Below are 15,132 nucleotides of genomic sequence, written 5' to 3' on the forward strand. Positions count from 1 at the left end.
GCTGATGGTTCACCATCCTTTAAAATAAGCTCTGTACCATAAATGCTTTCTTGTTATTCTCAAAATTGGTTTCCATGGTAACTCTGTCACTGGAACAGTCTTTCTGTCGATGAAAAGGAGGAAAATAATTTCCTTTATAGGCATCCTCTGCTCAGTAAAATTCCCTTTTTGCTTGAACCCTGTTTGCCTCTAGGGAATCGGGATTCTTATCTCCATTCACCTTCACCAAGTGTGCTCAAGGTTTCACCCCTGCAATTTCCTTCTTCCACTCTTTTCTACCTTTTGAGTTTAGATGATTACTTTTTGCTTCAGAGATAAAAATCAGTGACGTTTGTGCTCCAGAATTCCTTGGCATGTGGCTTCTATCTTAACCTTCTGGCTAAAGCTTCTTGAATTGCACCTGATTTTTATGAAAACAGAGTAACTTTGCTTAAGTGCTCTCTGCAGCAGGTCTGGGAGGCTGTGTAATGCAGGATGCTGCTGGATGTCGAACTTCTCATCTTTCCCTTTTATTACTGACTTGTTTTTACAGCTCAGCCTAAGGTTGCCTTTCACCCAGAGCACTGGATGCCAAGGCAGAACCCAGTGATCTGTGGTATAGTGTGGAGCTTCTCTTGAGGAAAACTTGTGATTGCTCAGAGATCAGTCACGGCAGAGACTCTGCAAACAAGTCCTGAACTCTGCATGTGTTGTAATGTCTCGCTGCAGACACAGCTGTCAGTGTCAAAACAAGACACAAGAGGCAGCTTTAGCTTTAGCTCACTGTGGGGAAAAGTAGCCTCTCTGCAGCATCAGGTGTCTTCACAACTGAATAGGTTTTGTGGAAAATGTGCTTCAGTCAAATGACACTTGAAGTACAGTTGCATTGCAGCCTTGCCTATGGAAGGGACCAGCCTGTACATATCTTCCCATGAGCACCATAAACAAGTCTTGCTTATTTTTTTTTCTTGAAATTAATTACATTTTACTTATACCTCTGTCTTACCTGCAAGCTTAGGGAAAGATCTTACCCCACAGTGCAGCTTCTCAACTGAAGTTTACCTGGCGTGCTTTAAGCACAATACAGCATCTTTTGCTCCTGACCCCCAGGCAGGTTATTGAGTGTTTTTCAACATCTGCCTGGACATCCCTGGGGTTTTTGAGTACAGCCATGCTAAATGCCATGTGAGGCATATGTATCTCTTCAGAGTTTTTCAGGAGACCAAGTTCTACTGAAATCACTGGGAGCCTAAAAATCTGTGAAAGTTAGTCTCAGGTTTTTCCCTACTAAATGGATTAAAATAGATAAGGGAGATTTTGTGAGGTTTTTTCCCCCATTTTTCTGTTGTTAAGGTCAGCAGGATTGTAAATCATCCTTTACTGCAGGAGCAATTGAGCCTGGTTCTGAATACAACAGGAATATGCAAACTAGATGAATGTAATTTTGCTTACTACTGTTTCTAGAACCTAAAATACATTGGACAGGATTTGAGGTCTCAACAGCAGTAGATTTTTTTTTTTGTCAGAATAACTGTTTTTGGAGCTGACAGTCTCATGTCCTTTTCCAGTTTGAGGAATCTGCTTGGAGGCTGGCCCATCACCAAATCTCATCCACATTTAATATTTTTGAAAGATGGATGCATAACCTTCAACTACTTAAAGCAGAAATAGAAATAAATCAGATTTCAAGTTTAATCCATTACACTTTTCCTCAAGATTTCTTGATTGGAATGGGAGTGTTTCCCAGGAGACTTAGAGGTGAGTTAGCATTCTTTTCCTTGAGAAAGTTGCATCAAGCATCCTCTGTTTTCACGTGCTTGTCATGCTAGATATAATAAAGAAAATCTGTTTAATTTTTCACAAATGTCTAGAATTGAATGCTTAGATTTGGATAAAGCTAAGGAAGATAGCCTAGTTCTCCAGCTGAAGACTGATGAGTTGGCATAAAACCTAGATGAGTTCTTTTGTGGAAGGAGTTAGACTATGTCCATACAAACTCCTAACCTCTGATTCTTAGGACTATGATTTGTGGTGAATATAAGATGCTGGCTTTTTACTTCATGTTTTTCTGGTTTCTTGCACAAAAAAATTGACCTTTTAGAAATATCAACCTGTCCTCCTTGCTCCTGTATGTCATATGAGAAAATAAATATATAAATAACTTCAAAACATTTTCTCCTGTGACTTTCTTTTTGGTGTTTTGTTGGGTTTTTTTCCTGTTGCTAAGGTGATTACTTAGTGAATGCATTTAATTGATTTTGATCATCCATAATTGTATGGCCACAGACAAGTCCAAGCAGTGAGGCACCAAATCAAAAGTCTACATTGAGTAGTGATCTGTTTCTTGATATGCTCAATTAAGAGCAAATAAAATAGGCCAACAGACAATGTAATTCCTTTAAGGAGTATTTCTAACTTGAGTGGTAACATGTTTTTACATCTGTATGATTTACGGTCCCTCTCTGTCTGTGTAAGCCTCTAGTTCATGCTCTTTACACATGGCAATTACTATACCACAAACATATTTTCAGGCTGAACCTTTTACCCTTTTTTTTTGCTGTAGGAAAAACAGTTGCATCCCTCCTTTTGGTGTTTCAGGGAATCACGATAGTGATTAAATTGCCTCTTGAGATTCCTATGCTACCAGTTTCTAGCATATCTGTAAAACAATATTCTTAGCATCAGTTCTACTTAATTATTCAAAGTCTTCAACCTAATTGTGAATCAGGAAAAAAGTCAGTTGGTAAGGTTTTGGGATTTTTATCATACTGATGAGTGCACACATATGTGCTTCTGGACATTAAGAGCTTGGAGACTGAGAACGAGGCACTGGGGTTACCCCATGTGTTTGCTTGCAGTACCATGACCTGGGAATGTCAGGTTGATGAATCCTTCTTCCATAGCAGGAAACATCCGAAGGAAAAACTTGGGCAGATGTTGGCATTGTGGTGTTTGGGCTTCTCCTCAAGTCAGATATGAGGCTCTGTGTGGTGGTGCAGGCTGCTGGAACAGTGCTGGATAATGCCTGTGGGGAGTCAAACCATCCCATGGGATTCTATCCTGGTTTTATTCTTCTGGATCTTAGATTAAACTGCTAAACCAAGCAATATTAGTGGTGGGTGAAGAAATTCCCTGTCCCACAGGCTCCAGCACACAGGTCTAACAAGCCTGCATTGTATTTCTGGCTGTATTTATTTTGAATTTGCTGCTCAATTTTAATGACTGAATAGGTCTCAAAGTCAGAACAAACCTGCAAGTGACAGAGCCCTCAAGGTGCCCCAGAGCTTCAGCAGCAGAGCTCATCCATGGCCTCTCACTTGCCAGCTGGCTCCCACGTGGCCCAGGGGCAGGGGAGAGGGGACTCCCACCAGCAGGGACTTGAGACCCTCTGGGACCTGCAGTGGGCCGTGTGTTGGCAGCTGCAGGAGGCTGGCCCATCACCAGGCAGCCTCCACACGTACATCTTTCTCCTACTTCTCCAAAAGTTAATACACTCAAAAGCAGTTTAGCTGCAGGGATGCACTGTAAATTTCCTTGGTTTAAATGAACTGGTGCAAGGACTATATCCCCAGCTGGGGTTAAACAGGGCATGTATTGTTGCCTGTCTTTTTACATCTGGGAATAAGCTAGTAGCTTGTTAACAGTACCTAGCAAGTGGGAGAAGAAAAGTGGCCTTAAACCTGATTCTGGCAAGGAGAAAAATCAAATGGAAAATATGCATTTTTAATATGCCACTGGGTAAGTATATAATAGCAGAACAACATTCGTTGTAACCTGATATCCCTCAGGAACGAGGGAAAAGCTGACTGCTTGCTCCACTGAGCCAAAAAATAAGAAAACATGTAAGTGCAAGTGTGCAGTCAGCAGCATAAGGAATAGTGCTTCAGAGAGCTGAGAGCAAAGCTGGAGTTCTGAATGCTAAAAGGCTAACAGTTTTACATAGCAACACAAATTATTATTGGTAACCTCTTTGTAGGGCAGTCTTCAGTGTCCTAAAGAAAGTCTGTATTCTTGTGCATTTATCCAGACATCAGATAGCTGTTATGGCAGAATCTAAGGAAATATTTCATGTTAGCCATCTTCAGATTTCTTGCTGGAAACTAAATGGATTTTGGACATAAAAATGTAATTCATTACAATAACAAAAATGTATTTCCTAGGGCAGATGTGTTGTTTTCAGAGGTCTGATGTTTTATCAAGGCCTGTAGAGGAGCACCGTAGTTGCATTTCATTTGAATGCCACTCAGAAAATACCGTAGGTTTGGAAAAGCAACCCTGCATGCCCTTCAGGCACCTGGCAGAGTACATTTTTGGCACAGCAGGCAGAAAATGAGGCATCCAGCTCCTGTGGCTGACAATGTGCACGGCTTCTCATCCAAACTCTGCTGGAGTTGTACTGCTTCCTGTCCAGCTGTGAGTGCCATGCCACTGAGAATAGGTGGTGAGCACAGGGCCAGACCACAGCCCTTGGGATGTCAGTACGGCAGCTGAATGCTTGCACATCCCAGGGGAAAGGGCAGAGGTGCTGTGAGGTGAAGACCTGTGCATTGAAAATGTGCTCCCCTAATGAACAGAAAGTTCCTGCAATTATTTGGAAGAAGGCTGTACAAGTGTCATTTTTGAAAGACAGTGATAGAAATTATAGTTGCAGGGAATTGCAGATGTTCTGTGAAAAGAAATGAACAAGCCCAAAATTGCTTTCTGGAAAATAAAATAAGTCTTCAAAATGTCCAGATCACCTGATCTTTCTCCAGCACTTTTCTAGGCAACATTTGAAAGTGGATTAGAGTTGTAAATATCTAGGCTGATTCCTGGCTATAGGAATAAGAGAAAAAAATTACTCTTTCAGCTCTTTCCAGGACTGCCTGGGTCTCCCTTCTCCCTAAGATGTTCTGGAGTCTTCCACAAGACAAGGGCCTCTGCAGCGACTCCTTCAGCAACCAGACCATTTCAGGTGAGGGGAGTCATGTGGCTCCCATCCCAGGCCAAGGCATTTCCTCCCCACCCATGGCTGAGCTGTCTGTGGGTACCACTCAGTTCCAGGTCAGCAAGGTGGATGTTCAAGTATGTTTTGTGCCTTGGAGGAAAGCTTGTCTGTAACTGGGCACCCATGCCTGCCAGCCCTGAAAAAGCATCCCACATTTACATGTGATGTTTGACTTCAGTGGTGATGATCTCTGGGGGGGACTTCAGTACTCTGTATTGCAGAAATGCCATGAGATACTCAGCTCCTGCCTAGGATTCTACTGTTCTGCAGGGTAGGTATCCACAAAGGACTGTTCATGCTGTGGGTTGAGTATGGGAACCATCAGTTTTCTTCTCTTCATGTCGTTTGAATTGTACTGCTCTAAGTACCCTGTCACCCAAGCCACTGCTGTCCATGCAGCCTGGGTGCAAGGCAGTAATTCTCCTCATCCCACATTAAAACCTGGCACGAAGCTCTGACATGAATGCTGTTAAATGGCAATGCTTTGGGGTGGTCAGAAAGGTTTTGTAATAGCACCCCTTGTCCTCAGGGAAAGATTTGTTTTCTCCTTTGTTATACTGTGGCTTTTCCCTAAAGCAATAAAGAGCTAGGTGCTGGGGGAAGGCACTTGGTGAGAAAATGGTGGCTGCAGCCACACAAGTTTTCTGCACATAGGTGAACCGAGAAGTCAGGCTGTGCCCAGAGGTGATCCCTCCTCATGGCAAGTCTCACACAGCAGGCAGGGAACCCGGCTCCAGTTGGAGAGCCTGACCTGTGTGTGCATCATGAGCCCTGGCACTGAGCTGGGCAGCAACCCTGGATTCTTTGGGTGTGTAAAAAAACCCGGTGTCCTTAGGTCTGTGGCATGAAAAATCCCTGGTACTTCACAGACTGTGCACATTATGTTGTTCTGGGTTACCTAAATTTCCCTCACAGTTTTGGATGGAAGTGAAACTCTTACGTGCTGTCAAAACCGGCAGAGAGGTGGTGGAGGGGGGAGGATAATTTTGCACAGCAACATCTTTTTTTCAAACAGATTATTCAATCAAGTAACTGCAGCTCACAGGTTTCCAATTGCTCCCCTAACTGCCCTCTGGCCGGTACCATGAAAGAAATAAACACATTCAACTTCTTTTTGTAAAGGGAGGACATCTGTGACCCATTAACATTGGATCCTGGGCTGCACAGCCAGTTTTGGAAGCACAGCTCTGGCAAATTTGCCATTCACTTCTCCAGGAGTTTGGCATTGCTGTTCTTTTGTATTTCATCAGCATGTTTATTTTTGTTGTAGTAACACTTCAGGCCTTAAAAAAAGAGCTACAGCAATATTTTACTGTGTTTTCATAAGCTTCTAACAGTACTGTTTCCAATTTGGGTGTATTTTGAAACATGTTTTACTTTTGTGCTATGTTTTTTCAATGTCATTCATCAGTGCATCTTCCTCTCAAGAGTCTCTGCACACATGTGGAAGAGCTGCATTCTTAACAGCTATGCTTTTTTTCTGACATACTGTGGTACTAAACTGATTCTGGTTGCTTTGCACTTTGTCCAGGGTTCAACCCTTTGAGCTCAAATCTCTCATGCCCATTATCTGCCTCCAACTAGTTTATGTTCATTATTTTCAATTGCAGTGAAAAATGGCTCCACTGCACTGAGAACTGAGGTTAAATAAGACTACATTTTACCCCTATTAAAACCTTCTACAGCTATTGAAATTGAAAATTAAGCACGTGGTAACTATGCTGTGGCTCATGCCATGTCCTTTTCCAGCCCATCGAGTTTTGCCTGCAGCTGTGCCCCAATGAAATACTGTGGTCTTAGGAATGAAATGCAGCCTGCAAGACACAACATGGCTCTCTGCATGCTGCTGAGGTGTGCTCAGCTATTAACTGAACAGCATCTGACATGCTGTGAAATCCTATTTTACTGTTTTATTTCTAAACCTGCTCAGGCACCATGGCTTTTTTAGAAAGCTGGTATTTATTACACCTGTTTGCTTCAGACTATCCTTTCAATCTACTTATGGGCATCCTGTACCTGACTCGATCCACAAGGTGCTGTTTATACATGGATCATTGCAATCTTTGTGGGTGTCTCCCTGTCCTCGTCATTTTCTCTGGTGATCAAGAGCACTGGGGGTTTTGCCAGGGAAGCCTGACAAGGCACGAATGGGGAATTCATGCCACTGCAGCCCAAGAATACCTGTAACCTTCACCACCTGAGCGAGGAGGCATGGGTAGGGCGGATGCTTATTTTTGGGATTCAAGAGGAGCTTTTCCTCTCACCTTGAGATGTTACAAATGTTGTGGTAATACAGATTGCATGCCCTTGCCTATAAATGGTGACAAGCAGGGTTGTACGCTGAAAAATGAGTGCCTGTTTGGGAAACCACAGTTTTACTGATGCCTGTTTTACTGCTCTTTCCTTTAACCTGTAGGTAGTATAGTTCTGCATTAAATGCTGCCTTTTGCACAGTCCAGGGGTGTGCAAACCGCTTAGACCAAAAGCTGAACATCTCGTGGAAGCATGGCTGCTGCATCCTCCCTTGTTTTTGTTGTGTGGGCTCTAGCTGTTGTTTCCTTTTATTCATAACAGCTTAGAAGCACACATAGCAATGGCTTAGAAATCAATCCAGAGCAAGAGAAGAAATATGCATAGGTACATATCTCAAAGGCAGAAAAAAAAATTAGAATGCTTTTCTTCCCTTTGGTCCAGGAGTGACCTTCAGTGGTAGAAACTCAATGTGCACCCCTGATTTTCTGCTCCCCCTCCTCTTTTGTGCCTAGGTACTGCCAGGCTCTCAGAGCAGCGTGTCATGTTTTCTACATGATGCCATCACTTCAAACCGTGCAGTGAACTCATGGGTTTAGGGAGTCCAGCGTCATTGTCTCTGAAGCTTTCAAAGCTTCGCTTTAGTTTTAAATGCCTCTTTAAGCACAGACAATGCTCCAACAGGCTTGCTGAAACTAAATGAAGCTTATAAAGCTTTGAACGCTATTGTAACATGGTGGGTCCCGCAGGAGACTGCAAAATCCTGCTGTGTGCAAGGATCCACCACGCTTTCAAGTGGACGCAGTGTATGTGCTAAAAAATGTAGGCAGAGCAGGGCAAGGAAAGGACAGAGCACGTCAGCGTATTTTTTTAATTACCTAGCATTTGATTGATACCACAATGGTAACATTCCTTTTTAAAATAAAAATATTTACTATCCTTTCTTCTTCATTATACAGAAGAGTTTGGGAGATATATATATATATATATATATGTATGTATGTATACTTGAGATTCCAGAGCAAGCAGCTTTTTTTTAATAGATCATTTAGCCATACTACTTTTCTTGTCAATGTTTCAGAAGTTGCACCATTAAAATCACTTAATATCGTCCTTTGTTCATCAAGCCTTCTGTCTAATCATATAGATGCTTGTTTTACCATGCAGATTTTTTCAATCAAAAATGCATGAGAAGAGGGAAAATGAAAAAAAGTAGGCCAGGTAAGCACCCTATTTTTCTTTCTGTGTTTAATCACAAAGTCAAAGCGAGCTGGCAAAAATTCTGCTTAGAAACAAGATGTTTGTTATCCGCGGTAATGAGTGCGGTGTCATTAACAGCTTATTGGGGCAGTGCCGCTGCCTGTTCGCTTTCCAGTCCTCAAAGAGGCGATGGATGGGCTGCTGACCCAGATCGGGCGCGTAAGACGAGAGCGATTCCTCCCTGACAAGCCCCAGCAGTGACAACTGGTCATTAATTGTAAAAATTCTGCCAGCGTGTGGTTTTAGAAACAATTTGTACTTCTTTAATTACGCTGTCAGGGCAAGCTTTGTCCCAGACACTTATCAGGCTGAATTAGTCTTTAAAAGAATTAAGCTCGGCTCAGCTCAGCTCGGGCTGCACTCACCATCTTCGCTAAAAATCTTTGCTAGGAATGGGGGAGTGCGCAGCGGTGGAGAGCATGGCAGTAATTGTCACCAGAAGGACGAGAGAAACTCCCGTTGCCGTGCTGTTTTATTATTCTAATGATGCAGAGGGGCCCCGGCGGAGCTCGCAGCCCCGCTCTGCTGGGAGTTACACAAACACTGAGATGGAGGGAGAGTGCCTGCTCCCAGAACGCTGGCTGAGCAGGGCAGCGGGGCGAATGCCAGGGAGAAAAGGGAGGGCTGCTTATCTTCAGCTGTCACGCGGGCAACCGAGCGGACATTTATGGCTGTACCCTGCCAGGTCCCCTCTCGCCGGGGTTCTTCCCCGCCCTGTGCATTCACCCGTGAGCACACAGTCCTACGACTCGGGTTTGGAGGACCTGGCTTTCCCCGAGTGGGACTGAGCCCTCGGTGAACTGTCCGGGTGTTTGGGGAAAGGCAGCCCCTCTGGGGAGGAATGAGCTAGCTGGGCGAGGAAATGGCCCGAGGCAAGGCGCTATCACCTCTCAATCTCTCTTTGGGATTTGTAGCCTTATCAGGGGGGGCTGCCCGGTGCTGCACTTGCTGATAAGGCTGGCCCTCGGGCGTGCGGAGCGGGTGTGGGGATGTATAGCCATGGGGCTGATAAAGAGGAACTTGGCACTTGGCAACGGAGGGAGGCCACCGGGGAGGGTGAGGAGAGGCCCTGAGCTCCTGGAGCCTGACACAGACCCCAGGATGGGCTTTTGTCAGCTCATTTCAGTGGGGCTTATCACTGCCAATTTCCTCGCTGGGGATGGCAAGGTGAAGGTAACACTCCTGAGTGAGTCGACCACTTTCCTGGGGCTTTTAAAAGAAAAATGTCACCTTCAGTGCATACTGTCTCTCAAAACTGCACCTAATGGAAATACCTAAATATGCTCAATTTATGTTAAGCATCGACAGCTTATGGTGCAATACATGGCTGCAAATGATATGATTTCATACTATAAAGACTTCCACTGGGCTCAGTTCCCCCAGAAATTAATTTTGCTTAGTGTTTCTGTAAAGTCTCGTATCTTTTTTTTTGAAAGGCAAGTAGCTATTCCCATGCTGCAAATAATGGGGATTTGTAATGACATTTAGGGCTGGATTAATTTCTGTGTGCTTTATGATTTGCAGAAGTTTACAGCAGTATTTCCAGACTGCTGTAGGTAAAACACAGCTCCTTTTCCTTGTAGTTCAAGGACAAGGCAAACAGTAAAAATAAATATTTCAGCAGCATATCCTACTCCTGAAAAAACAAGTCAAAGATTTTAAAGTATGACAGTGCAGGGATTTGCTTTGCATGAATATTAAGTGTGTCTACAGCCTCCAAAAATTTTTTTCTCTAGCTGGAAAACAGCATCATCAATAGGTCTGTGAGCTTTGAAGTGCACTGTCACATTTGCAGATAGCAGCGGGTGCTGCACCACCACACCAGGTTCACAAGCTGGACCATGCCCTCCCAGTGCATCGTCCAACAAGTTCCTCATCCAAATATTTTAGCAATTGCTTGCTTTGTCCGGCGAGTGGGCTGAATCCATTCGCTCCCGATTAGTCAGTAGTTTCTGAGGAACAGAAAAGTACCATGATAGCCCATTAAAGAGAGCCGGCGGGGACTTGCCGGCAGCATTTGTTTCCCCTTTCATACCGAGCTCCTTCTCACCGATGGGTCTGCAGTCAGACTAGAGGAGCGAGGTTGCTCTAAAAAAATTGGAGCTGTGGCAGCAAGAAGGTGTTAAATGTAGGTCGGATGCAGTTGGAAAGCTGCTGGTGGCGGTGCCGATGTGCACACAAGCAGAGGGCGAGGGATGGGGTGTCAGGGATGTCCAAGCTGCCTAGGGAGCAGGGTTGTGTGTCACATGCCCGCTCACTGCAGGCAGCGCTGTGGATGACGGGGAGCACCGCAGCCCCCGCCAGGCTGGGACTGGCACCCGCCATGCTGGAATATTCTGGAGAGAAGAATGGGCACTGAGTACTCTGAGACACGGGGCTCTCGAGTATCCTACTGAGCACCCGAGGCCAAGAGATGCAGGTGTTTCAGCCTAGAGGAGCCCAAATATCCTTTCTCATGATTACTGAAGTTACTTGGAGCCTTACCTGGGAGGAAAGCTTCCCCCTCTGCTTCCCTCCTGCTCTGCCCACCCACCCTGCCCTGCCCTGTCCTCTCCTGTGCTCTCAGTGGTTGGTGACATTCCAGGGCTGCCTGAGGAGCATCTCCATGTACATGGCATCAGGTACATCTCATCATCTCATCATCTCATCTCATCTCATCTCATCTCATCTCATCTCATCTCATCTCATCTCATCTCATCTCACACGTGAGGAACAGTCCCAGGCATATTTTGCTGGTAAAGTGATGCACAGAGGCACAAGAGCAGCAATGTAATTAGGCTGCCTGCTCCTGTCTGATGTCTGTCACACAGCACATATCTCCCCATGCGATCGCAACATCTGCATCACGGCCCTGCTTTCCTCCCAGTCCTGCCCATTGCATCTGAAAAAGCCTCCAGAAAGCAAAGTGTTCAGCTGTGCTGTTTGGTAGAAGTGGCTCTACCACGACTGTAGAAAGCCTCACTTCCCCTGCTCCCCAGCCCTTTCCAAAACTGCGAATGTGCCCGTTGCTTTACACAGAGGAAAGGGCAAGCATTCCCAGGGTGAGTCTGGTCCCAGCCTGGACTGCAGCTCAGGCCAGCTCTCTCGCCTGACATTTTTAAACCTGCTTAGCTAAACCAAGACTGTCTAGGAGTTTCCCTCTAAACCCCTACCTATGTCCAGCCCCCTTCCTGCAAGCGCTGAAAAAGGAGTTGACTTTAAGAGGCAAAAATCATCAGCTCATGCTGGCATGATGTCTTAAAAACTCGTCCAGAAAAAGCTAGTAAATTAAAATAGTATCAGTCTACAGCTCTAACTGGTACTCCAACTGGAACCAGTTGCAGAAGTAATGGGAACTATTCCCTACTGAATGCATATGCATGGTGCCATGCAGCTCCTGGGTGGGGTTGTCATGTAAAATTTTCGCCATTGTAACTCTCTTTTCTCTAAAGCACGTATTCAAGTGCCTGTCCAAGCGTAGACACTTGTTTGTCGACAGAGAAACATCCAACCATTCCTATTTTGAAAGGCTGTGTTTCTCTGCAAGCCCTGGGGTGCTCTGGGGCACAGGTGGAGAGGGGCCACAGTGTTCCTCTGCCCATGTGTGGGAAAACCCGGGCAATGAGATTAAAGACACAGACGGACAGCACGGAAAACAAGACCCGTCTAACCATTAGGGAGCAGGAAAAAGAGAGAAGACAGAAAGAGGAGGATGCCGACAGGAGACAAGGCTGCATTGCATTACTTTAGCTGTTGTGCAACACTGAACGCCAAAATCTTTTCCTTTAGGAAGGAAGTTAGCACCTCTTTTGTGAAGACCCACCTGCACCTCCAGTCAAACCTGAATGGCCTCCGGGTGGGAAACGCTCTTCCAAGTGCTGAGCAGAAAGGGCATTGTGTAGGTGACCCACTGCCGCTGGGGACCAAGGTCCCAAATGTCCTCCTGTGTTGTCTCGATTCAGGGCTTAAAATGGTTTTTGTTGTTTCTTTGGCTTTATTTATGAGCCTTTGCTGACCAAGTCCCATGCTGCCAGTGTTTATGTGAGTTACTGTGTGTGATTGGTAAGGGGAGAACCAGATGCAATTTGGGGGCTGTGCAAACCTTGTTAGCAGAGTATTTGCTTTATTTTTCTCCTCGAGGTTTGCAGAACTAGTTTAACAACTGTTTTTTCCTGTAATTTAAGCATTTGAGGGGGCGCTTGCTACTTTTTTTTTTTTTTCATAAGCAGAAGGGACTTTTAAAAAAGCACTTTAAAATGCAATTAGAAGGGTATGTGAGATACATGTTAAAACCGTGCGACCCTCACAACTATTTCTGGGCTCTGTTCTGCACCTCTGTTTTACAAACACCATGTAATTCCCTGAGAAATCCAACGGGCACCTGAAGAGTTGCTGAATACTGAAACGCACCTGAACAGCAGCAGCAACCCTCAACATGCAGCGCTGCCAAGCAGTCAAGGAATACTGAGGCAAATTAACCAGATTGGTGGAACTGGAAGAGGGAGATGGGGGAGTCCCCCCTATCTAGAGACCTTCATAAACCCATCTGGAGGAGTGCCTGTGTCACCTGCTCCAGATGACCCTGCCTTGGCAGGGGGTCGGATCTCGATGGTGTCAAGAGATCCCTTCCGGCCCTAACGATTCTGGGTGATCTGCAGTAGGACCACCAGATCGCTGGGACTTTGATTGTCTCCCCCCCTACGACATTCCCCGCCTTCCTCGCTGCGCTCTCCCCTCCCCCTTCACGCGGCAGCCCGATTTCTTCCCTTCGCACTTTTCACGTTTTGTTTCTAAAAATCACCGGGGAGCCCCAGGCCCGGCGCGGCGACATCCCACACGGGGGTAAGGGCGGGCAGCCCGCGGTCCGGCCGCACAGCCGAGCTAACAAAACCGACCGGCCTATTGCCCCGCTCCCGCCGCGCCTCCCTCTCGCGTTGGGGAGCACCGTGCCGGGCTCGGGCGGGCACAGCGGGGCCATGTGCGCGGCTGGGGCGGGGCGGGCGCAGCCGCGCTGCGGGCGGGGGCGGTGCCCGGTGTCCGCGGGGCCGCCCCCGCCGCCGCCCGCCCCGCCTCAGCCGCAGCTCGGCGCGGCGCGGCTCGGCATGGCGGGGCTGCGCTTCCCGCAGCACGGCGGCTACTGCCGCGCGGCCGCGGCCATGAACCTCCTGCTCGGCGTCTTCCACGTTCTCCTGCCCTGCTTTCGCCCCGGGGAGGCGCAGGGACAAGGTGAGGGCACCGGTGGGGCGAGGCGGGGCGGGGGTGCCGGCGCTGCCCGCTCCGGGCTTGAGAACGGAGCCGCCGCCCCCGCCGCCGTCCCTCGGGCGGCTGCCGCGGTGGCAGCCCGGGGACACAAAGGGAGCCGGGATGCGGCTCCCCTCTCCTCCCCACTCCGGTTCCCTTCCTCCGGCCCCGCGGTGCCCGCCGGGCCACGCGTCTGTGCCGGCCCGCCCCGGCGCGGGGAGCCCCCTGCCCATCCGCGCTTTCTCTCTCTCTGCCCCCGCAGCCATCGAGCCCATCCCCGGCGTGGTGGAGCTGTGGCAAGCCGAGGAGGGGGAGCTGCTGCTGCCCGCCCAGGTGAGGGGCGCGGGGGGTGGGGGCGGCGGAGGGGTCGGGGGGCGCTGCGGGGGTGTGCGGGTGCGCTGGGGCCCGGGCGGAGGGCGCGGGGCGGGGGCGGCCTCGCCCGCTGCTGTCACGGCGCAGCCCCGTCCCCGCGGCCCCCCAGCCTGCGCCAGCGGCGTGGTTGTTCGGCTTCATTTATTTTCTGTTTGGGGTTTTCCTCCCACACACCCCCCCGCCCTTTTTTTTTTTTTTTTTTTTTTTTAAACCGGTGCATTTGTGGTCGGAACGCATTAGACGTGCCTATCGTGAATATACATATATTTATATCTTAGGCCTACTCAGGTGAAGCCATTCCCCCCCCCCCCCCCCCAAATGACACATCATTTATGGTGCCGTTCCTCTTGTTCTAGCGCTTTTTTTTTTTTTTTTTTTTTCCTTGTTTAGCAGCTTTTATTAGGCAGTAACAAGGTTTGATAAATTCTGTGTTGGTGAGAGAAACCAATATGGTCCAGTGCCCGGCGGGGCTGGTGAGTGAGGAGGGGCGCTGGAAGCGGGGTCTGGAGTTTATGGCATTTGAGGCAATCATTTAACTCGCACTGACGGACTCTGCCATATGTTGAGCTCGGCCTTCTAGACTCCCAGGCACCAGGCTCATAAACGGGAAGAAGCAGTCCTTAGGGAGATCATCTTATACGAGGGGCAAAAGCAGGTAATTTATTTGTCTTAAGCCCATATATAATTCTCTGTTTAGTGCTCGACCATTGACACCCATTAATGTAAGGAAAAACAGCAGAAGTGCTGTTTCTTAGCTAGCTAACAATTGATGCTGCTCACCAAGACCCAGCATTTTGTACTGTGGTGTAATGAAAGTATTATCTATTGTATGTCCAAATAATTTTATAAGATACATTTGTTGTATTGTACATTGAGATTTTGCCTGTTGTAGATGTGGTAGTAGCTAAGGAAAGGTGTAGGGTCACTGTGCAGAGATGCTTGAGGAGCTCAGCCTTTTGCGTCTGCGTTCTTTACATTGAAGATATTAAGATGCATTAGATGTAGAACTGTGTAATGTAGTTGTTTATAGTTGCTTCTCATAGCGAAGCTGCAATTGAGTGATG

General features: G+C 47.2%; 1 protein-coding gene across 12 annotated transcripts in view; it reads left to right on the top strand.

Annotated features, from left to right (window-relative positions):
* The first annotated feature begins 9,460 nt into the window (after positions 1-9,460).
* The window catches only part of TMEM131L (transmembrane 131 like), an 83,367-nt gene continuing 77,695 nt past the window's right edge, over positions 9,461-15,132 (top strand). For 4 of the 12 annotated variants that reach the window (XM_058839178.1, XM_058839179.1, XM_058839180.1 and 1 more), the window contains exons 1-2: positions 13,510-13,681; positions 13,959-14,029. In XM_058839178.1, the coding sequence (XP_058695161.1) occupies positions 13,558-13,681; positions 13,959-14,029 (195 nt within the window). In that variant the 5' untranslated portion in view covers positions 13,510-13,557. Of the gene's footprint in view, positions 9,650-13,509; positions 14,030-14,458; positions 14,724-15,132 lie in introns of those variants that run through there. The other 8 variants (XM_058839182.1, XM_058839184.1, XM_058839185.1 and 5 more) reach the window with 7 other exon arrangements.

Source organism: Poecile atricapillus, chromosome 4, assembly GCF_030490865.1.
Source record: "Poecile atricapillus isolate bPoeAtr1 chromosome 4, bPoeAtr1.hap1, whole genome shotgun sequence".
In the NCBI taxonomy this organism is placed as follows: Eukaryota; Metazoa; Chordata; class Aves; order Passeriformes; family Paridae; genus Poecile; species Poecile atricapillus.